This window comes from Ruditapes philippinarum, unplaced genomic scaffold, assembly GCF_026571515.1.
Source record: "Ruditapes philippinarum isolate M1 unplaced genomic scaffold, ASM2657151v2 ctg3907_1_1_1_1, whole genome shotgun sequence".
In the NCBI taxonomy this organism is placed as follows: domain Eukaryota; kingdom Metazoa; phylum Mollusca; class Bivalvia; order Venerida; family Veneridae; genus Ruditapes; species Ruditapes philippinarum.
This window is the reverse complement of record NW_026861239.1, coordinates 7,348-16,037: the sequence shown is the minus strand read 5'-3', so window position 1 is coordinate 16,037 and position 8,690 is coordinate 7,348. Positions and strand designations below refer to the sequence as shown.

General features: G+C 34.0%; 1 protein-coding gene across 2 annotated transcripts; it reads left to right on the top strand.

Annotated features, from left to right (window-relative positions):
• The first annotated feature begins 127 nt into the window (after positions 1–127).
• On the top strand, positions 128–8,240 carry LOC132714991 (serine/arginine repetitive matrix protein 2-like). 2 transcript variants are annotated; one of them, XM_060697951.1, is made up of 7 exons: positions 128–495; positions 1,490–2,187; positions 2,639–2,712; positions 3,234–3,281; positions 3,491–3,589; positions 4,532–4,633; positions 5,838–8,240. In XM_060697951.1, exons 2-7 carry the CDS (start codon positions 1,509–1,511, stop codon positions 7,173–7,175), a joined length of 2,340 nt encoding a protein of 779 aa, XP_060553934.1. In that variant the 5' UTR covers positions 128–495; positions 1,490–1,508; the 3' UTR covers positions 7,176–8,240. The 2 variants fall into 2 exon arrangements, with proteins under 2 accessions (XP_060553934.1, XP_060553933.1); XM_060697950.1 differs by having other exon boundaries at positions 3,231–3,281.
• Positions 8,241–8,690: the final 450 nt, after the last annotated feature.

Genomic DNA, 8,690 nt, shown 5'->3' with positions numbered 1-8,690 from the left:
TAGTAGCTATCTGTATACAATGCACTAAGTGTTGAGCTATATAACTTTTTTTTTAGAAAATGCCATTATATGAGCTCTATTTAAAAGTTTTAGCATATAAACAAACATTTCGTCTGCTCATATTTCATCTGGTTGACTATATTCACGAACACAGTGACACGTGTAAGTAAAGTCACCTATATACTACTAGTACATCTGCATATAGATCATTGTGTTGCACCTGGGGTGGGCCAATGAACTATAAATTTATTTTATATCTAAGGGTGCCCAGTTGTTTATTTGCAAAAAAAAATGAAATTTCAGAAAAGCCATTTACTTTCATTGGCGTCTATTGAATCAATTTAAACGAATTGACACCGACTGTGATGTACATCTACTTTCGTTTCATCTTGTGACGTAACGATCGGACTATTTCTACGATGAAGATTTTACCTGGACACCGCCTGTCAAAATTTCGGCGCCATGTTGTTTTGATTACAATTTTTACGGAAACAGGTGTGATTATTTTGCTTTTTCAACTTAAATCGATGTTATTGTTTAATCACTACCACTGTATATGTATGTATTGATCTTATAAGAAATGACGAAATGTAGTTTTGTGATCCATTTAATTTCAAAAGGGGGTTAAGTGCTAAAAATTTGTAAACAACAGGTGATGTGGTAAAGTAAATTTATAAAATTTACTAAATTGCCTGTTGAATTACTGAATTTTACGTGGCATGGTAAAATTGTAGACAAAGGAATATACTTATACAATTTTCGCGGTTACATGATGGGTAAATCAAAGTACAGCCTATTATAAGGTGAAATTTTAAGATACAGTACTGTGAATGTATAATTAATTATTCTTAATATTTCCTTGTTCCTCATTATTGGTTTAAGTTTAAACTGATAAGTAAGCAGACAATTTATATGTAAAATATTCTTTCAAGATAATGTCTTATATAATATGAAAGTATAGGCAGAGCCTATGAAAGGGGAAGTCAGATAAAAAAAAATGTTCATTTTCTTTCTACATTTTTTTTAAAGGTGTCATTTGGTAATTCATGCACCTCTCCAGTTTTCAATAGAACTTTTTGATGATTATTCTTAATCTGAAAATTTGCGACTGTTATAGAAATCTGCAGTGTGGCGAAGTGGTTAACACGTCAGACTAAGTAATCTAAGAATTGCTGGCCGTTGGTTATAGGCAAGCCCTTAGATTGTTTTCTTGGGCAAGAAACATTACAGTCTTTGTAATAGTACTGGTTGGTTCCAGGAACAAATTTTGAGATGTTTCAATAACCTTACAGCTTCCAACACAATCAATCTAAAAAATATTTGTATAACATAACTTAGTACCTTCATCTTAAGACAGGCATTGCATGTCACGATCTGATATACCATTAAAATGTCAAATGTGAGTATTACAATTATATCTCTGTGTAAATGCATAAATGATCCTGGCAAATATTTTTCAAATCTATATTTTATGTTGTTTTATCTACAGATCTGTTTTGCAAGAAGCTATGGAGACTGGAAGTGTTTCCTCCATTCCATCATCAAGTATTTCAAACTCTAGTGCTAGGAGTACCCCTATACCTAGTACCTACAAACCTATTACCCCAAGTGCATCTTTCTTGGCCCTTACCAAATCTCCAGATGAAGACTTGAGACGTAGAAGTCCAGATGAACTCCTTCAAATTATTCGAAGACTTGAAGTCGAAAACAGAAATGTTATTGCAGAGCATTCAAATATTGTCAAAGATGTGAACAAAAAGATGCAAATTCTATTGTTAGAAGTACGTGGAATGAAAGATATCAATCAAAACCTACAAGATGATAATCAGGAGTTACGGGACTTGTGCTGTTTCCTTGACGATGATCGACAGCGTGGAAGGAAACTTGCCAGAGAGTGGCAAAGATTTGGTCGCTACACAGCAAGTGTTATGAGAAGTGAAGTTTCGGCATACCAAGAAAAGTTGAAAGAGTTGGAGACAAAACAACAGGAATTGATATCTGACAATTTAGATCTGAAAGAGCTATGTCTGTATTTGGATCAAGAACGACTGAGGGCAAGCCAGCCTCGGGACGAGGGGGACGGAAGCAGCAGTAGCACTGTGGCAGGCAACGAGGATCAGAATGATATAGAACTGGTGCCTGTTAGTCAACTTCAAAACAATAATACAATAGCAGACACTGAATCAGGTAAAATAGATATTTTTTTTGTTGTTTAGTACATGCACCTTCCAAGTTTGTTGCTTGAATAAATTCACAAACATTATTGATAGCAGCTGAGTAAATTTAACATTGTATACTTCTGGGGAGGGATATGTTCCTGGTCACAAACTGCTTTTAGTCTTGTTAATTTATCATAATTTATATGTACCATAATAAACTATAACATGAAATAATAAATAATTATAAACTGTTTCATCTGCTCTAAATAATTAATGTCAAATATCTTCAAGATTGGAAATAATTAATACACTAAATGTATTATTTTATGCAAAATAAAGCATAAAATTACTCAAACTAAATCTTAATATATCACTTATGCAATCCATAAGGATTAATATTTTAATAACTTGTTAAACAGACTGTGTGACAATAGAATATGTTAAACAATAATGTATAAGTAAATATTTTATTTTTTCAGCAACCAATGATTACATACGCCAACTAGAGGACAAAGTTAGGCATCTGGAGAAAGAAAAGAAGAAAGCATCTAAGGTAAGAGTTGGAAATTTGACCAACAAACATGTTTTTCAAATTTAGGAAAGTGTAAAGTGGAATCTCTTTTTTCAAGTTTGGGTAAGATATCTTCCTGCTAAATATTAATTAAATTTTTAACTGGTAGCAGTTTTTAGCCATTCAAAAGTTCAATCTTATAATAGATTATAGTAGCTGTATTTAAAGAATAATTTAGATGACACTTTATTTGCTTCATTTTAATATATGGTGATATAATTGAGATTATTAATTAGGTGTTAATTAATTAAGTTATTAATTACTGTTATTATTATAAACTAGGATTAATTAGGCAGACTGTAATACTGATAACTGTAAATCATTTGTATCATTTGTTGATAGAGTGCATATAAGATAATATCACTGAAACTGTGCTAGTTGTCATTGTTTATTGTACAGAAAAAGAAAAAAATCATTTTGTATTTCTTAAAAGCTGACATGTAGAAGAAGTGATATTAATATGTCAAACACTTTATCATGATGTTTTAATTCATTTTCAGCAGTCTGGTAGAAGCATCGACATCCAAAGTAAAGATGCACCTCATGCTCAGGTAACTGCTTCTTTTAATATCGATAGGCCAGACTTTATTTCAAGATGTGTCATTGTTGCTTAAACCCATTGAACCAAAAATAAATAAAGACTCAGTTATACTAACTTTTGTAAACTCTGAATACAATACATGTACATTGTTTTTATGATGCATATTAGGATGTCAATGCATTTGATTGCAAACTAACAATGTTAATATATTATAAATAGGTTACTGGTACCCAGCGTGTTGGTCCAGATGGTACTCAAGCTGTTGATGGTCAGGGAACCAGCCCTCATAAACCAGAGGCTGTGGTACATGCCATGAAGGTGAATTAGTATTAATATTTTCTCTACAGTTGTAATGCCTGAGTCTGCAGGGCAAGAGGTTTAATAAGTTAATATGAGCCGTGTCACGACAAAACCAACATAATGGGTTTGTGACCAGCATGGATCCAGACCAGCCTGCGCATCCGGGCAGTCTGATCAGGATCCATGCTGTTCGCTATCAGTTTCTCTACTTGATATCGAGTTTGTAAGCGAACAGCATGGATCCTGATCAGACTGCGCTGATGCGCAGGCTGGTCTGGATCCATGCTGGTCGCAAACCCATTATGTTGGTTTTGTCGTGTCGCGGCTCATATGTGTCTTAATCAGAATACCTGTTTTGTTTTTCTGTATTTCATATAGAGAAACCATTGTTTGTGCCATGGTTTCCATATGCTAGTGTGATGTCATTTGACACTTTTTGATTACTTTTATAAAACTAGTGGTTCTGTCACTGCGTTAAGTTGTTTATAAATTGCACCATGCAGCAAGATTATTTTTTGGAAAACACAGTCATGAAAATCTATTCATTTCCTCTTGGTCAGTGTATACCTGCTTGTGTAGATTTTAGCTGGACTATTTAGAGATCAGGGAGAGCTATTGTATTTGCCCAGTTGTCAGCGTCACACTTTGGTGAAGTTTTTGTGCAATTTAGAATTTCCAAAATACTGAAGGGAATGGGTTGAAATTTCTCACACTTATTTGAAAGCACAATGGAGGTCATTGTTAAGGCCTATAATTTTAACATTGACTTTGTCAGATATATGGCCCTTTTGAACTTAGAAAATTCTACATTATTCTACATTAAACAGGCTCTTGTTGTACTTTAAAGCATGACAAGAGTCAAGCACAGTGTCCTACCAACAGTTATTGTTTTGCAAGAATACATGTATTTGATTATTGTCTTTTGTATAGAGTTTATACATGTTACATTGTTCCTTGTAGGTGTTAGAAGTACATGAGAATTTAGAGAGACCAAATACTGCAGTAGGAGAGGAGAATACACTGGATGATAAGGAGAAGGCTATTGTTAGAGAAATGTGTAATGTAAGTATTCTGGTTACTTGTTATAGTCATCGGTACATTAGTTCATATGTCATTGGTTTCTCATATCCATTTAAAAAGCGAAATTGTAATTGTTAGATCAGATATTGAAAATTCCACTCATCAACTGGTAGTCACAAGTAGAATTTGCTGCACTGCAAGTGAAAAAAGGTAGCCTACTTGATTTTCAGATTTCCCTCTGTAAGGAAAATATATGAAATTGGTCATTCCAGCATTCTTTAACTTTCCTTTCAAATGATTATTGTGTACTTTCATCATTTATTTTATAAATAAAGATGTTAACAAACAACTTAAAGAAGCAAAGTTTGTCCTTAAAATCAGACATAACATGTAGGACAAATAGTGTAACATAGATTACAGGATAAGTAGCTCTGAAAATTATTTGTTATCCCTGTAAATCTTGCAATAATTTTGATTATTAAACTTATGAATTCCCCTGTGGCAGCCATGAGAACTGCACAAATCTGAGAATCACAGAGAAAGAGACATACCTTACAGTAACTGATATTTGTTCAAAGCATTACAATTCATATCAATACATTATTCAGAGTCACCACAAATTAAGTAACCATAGTTTGAACTTTTGATTGGACATGAAAATTTCAAATTTTGCTGTTCCTTAACATTTAATTGTGCTTTATATTTGTGTACTCATGACAGAGTATAGGCAAACTGTAAAAATCTGTCTCGATTATTATTATTACTGTATAATATTTCAGCTAAATGTCAATCACACAATAACATGATAATTGAATTGAGATATGGTTTTTGTATACTATGCTGATGCATTATTTTACGGTATTCTGCAAATGAAAATGAAAAAATTTGAGGGAATGGGTAAATATATAAAAACAGTATATAGATATTTAATATTTAGGTCTTTATGATTATTTTCTGAAAATAAAGATTCATAAAGTATTCCTGAGAGCAAGTTCATATTTTGACTGAAAATGTTTAATATGGTATATTAATCAGGGATACAGGCTGCTGGCTATGTGCCAGAGTGACCTTTATGTTCGTTTTCATTTGAAATTCCAAAAGTGGTCAATTTGAAAGGATAGAGTTTTTACAGTGCAGCAGCTATAGTCTGGCAAATACTGTACTGATCTATATTCTTTAGTCAGTATCAAGAAATGAAACAAGATTCATTCACCTGCATGTCTTACAATGTCATATTTGATTACAGGTTGTATGGAGGAAGTTGGGTAATGTGAAAGCTGAACAACAGCAGCATGATGTCCAGAACATTAATCAGCCACCTGTATATGAGAACCTGCAGCCAGTACGCAGCAAGAGCACACCGCCTGAGAACGTTGACAAGAGTCCTACCGGACAACAAGGCAGAGATATGTACTACACTGCCCCAGAGCCAGGTCTAAGGTCAAGCACGGAACTGTTAGGGCCAGCTCCAGGTCAACCACCAACAGCTTATGTACAGAGAACAGATAACAGTAGAGGTCATACAGTGTTTCAGGTCACTCCCTCTTATCCTCCTGGCCAAGAAATCCGGAGACAAGATGAGTATTCTGGACCCTATCCAGGTCCGCAAACATCTCAGTCCCAGAGGCCTCCCCCTAACTCAAATTCTCAAGGTCAACCACCACCAAATCCTCATTATTCAGGTCAGCAAGGTCGTTACGGTCATGTACAAACATCAAGGTCAACACCAGTCACCCCTACACCGCAACAACAAAGCCAGCATCCTAACATAACGCAAAAAATGGATCCAAGGAGTCATTCTCCAGGTCCTGTTAGGAGGTCAATGACACCTAAGGCTGCTGATATGCAGCGCAGCCATTCACCAGGTCCAAGGCCAAGGTCCCAGTATTCAAGATCTGACTCGCAACCAACAACCAGTTATAATGGGCCAGTTTATCAGAATCACCCTGCACCAAGCAACATGGGAGATAACTCCTATGAGAATGTTCCATCTGGTTACTACTATAACAATCAGTCATCACAAAACTATGCATCAAATCATAATCGTTCTCAAGATTCTGTCAGTTCCAACTATGATTATCCAGCCCCTCCCAATCAAGCTTATTCCCAAAACCCATACCCAGATAACAGTATGCATCCTTCGAACAAAACTCAACGATCATCAAATACATATCAGGCCACACCCTCACAAAATCAGCGCCAGCCTCCATCAAACCAATCACCACCTTATTATCAGAATGTATCGGCGAGGAATAATACGCCAGCAAAAACAAATGTAAGGGACCATTCACCACAAGGGGCACGTTATCCTCAACAAAATGCCCCACTACCTCAAGGCCAGTATCAATCGCATAGAAACGCCCCATCTTCTAACCTGTCATATAGTCACCCATCTTACCCACCTTCCTCTCAGCCCCACCCAACATACTCTCCAGCCTCCACCCCATCTGGTTACAACACGCAGCCTCCAGCGTACAGTGCCCCTCCCCAGTACCAAGATCGTCGTTCGAGCTATATTGATGCACGAGACAGCAACATACCTTACCCGGACAGAAGAAACGTTAATGATTATTATAAGAAATGAATTACTTGAACTGCACATCTACTACACCATTTTTTTTCCGGAAAAATTAGCAAAGATAATATCATTTGTGTTCATTGACTTATCAGTTCAAAGTTTATTGTGATTTGCAATGACATGAACAATAGGGCTTTTCTACAAAGGGTATATAAAATACATTTATTGAACTTTTTGACACTTATTGTAAGCTTTAAGTTAAAGATAGCACAATCTCTCTCATACATTTGATATGATGCCATTGTTTTGATTGGCAATATTTGACAAATGGCATTTTTTAATAGTATCTGATCATAATTTGTGCATGTTGTTTTTTTTTTGCGATGGTTACTTTTAACTCCTCCCATTTAAATCAGAGAATACTTTTTTGTGTCATTGAATTTAGATAATTTGATATGAGCAGCTTATGTTTTATACATTAAAAGTAAAAACTGTAATTTATTGCAGCTAAATGTATGTATCTTAATTAATAGTACTTAGTACTGAAATTTCGGAGTAAGACTTTCGGGTATTTATGGTATATCCGCACTAAAACTACATTTTAGATAATCATGAAGTAATTGTTCTAAAGATGTAATATCTTTTAACATATGATTGTGACAGATTGTCTAATCAGGTATAATAACTGATATAATATTTTATGAAATATTTGTCTGTCATATGGTGAACAACAGTATTGTTAACATTTCAACTTATTTTTGAGAGTATTTGTTGAATATAAATGGCAGTTATTGGGTATTTAAGAACGTGCAGTTTGTTTGGAAGGCATGACTATAAAACTGATGTGAAAATTATGCCAAAATAAAGGAAACTTATTAAGGTATTGTATATGTGACCTAGTGGAGATTTATAGTTGTTGATTTGTAATCACAATTATCACCAGATGATTATAGATAATATTTTTGTTTGGGATATTGTTCTACATAACATCACTTAGCTATTTTGAATAAAATGTTGTTTACAGAAAATTATGTTTTATATAAACAATATTTTTGTCTGGGATATTGTTCATAAATCACTTAGCTTTTGTTCATTTCGGAGTTTAAATAATGTTGTTAAATCACATAAATTTTTAAAAAAAGCATTTAGCAACAATTTTCGAATGATAAAAAAAAAATTGAATCTGGTAAATATTTTGACCTCATTTTCGGGGGGAAAAAAAGCTTTTTTCTGCAATTAGGAAGAGGTCCATTTACCAGACTTGCCTAAAGAAAGCCTGGGGAAAAAAATACTGACCATACATTTGTAATTGAATTATAAGAGTGATCCACTGACTTTGTGAATGGGATAGTAATATTCAGTTACTTTTAAGGTGCTCTATTTATTTGACAGGAACTTTAATTCTTTTGTGATCTGAATAAAGTGTTTATTTCAGAATATGACAAAATAAAAATAAACTGTGCTTGCATTTACCGTGTTACAGGACTATATGAAAAATATATAATATGTTAAATTATGAATAATTTAGAGTTATTTTATTGATAAAATGAATTATTGTCTTTGGTGATTACCTTGATCAAA

What these genes read in the sequence shown, in the direction of transcription:
- LOC132714991 (XM_060697950.1), top strand. Translation starts at nt 1,509, where the DNA reads ATGGAGACTGGAAGTGTTTCCTCCATTCCATCATCAAGTATTTCAAAC. An exon ending in AAAAGAAGAAAGCATCTAAG is followed by an intron (nt 2,713 to 3,230) that starts GTAAGAGTTGGA and finishes ATTCATTTTCAG; the next exon opens with CAGTCTGGTAGAAGCATCGA. An exon ending in AAGATGCACCTCATGCTCAG is followed by an intron (nt 3,282 to 3,490) that starts GTAACTGCTTCT and finishes TATTATAAATAG; the next exon opens with GTTACTGGTACCCAGCGTGT.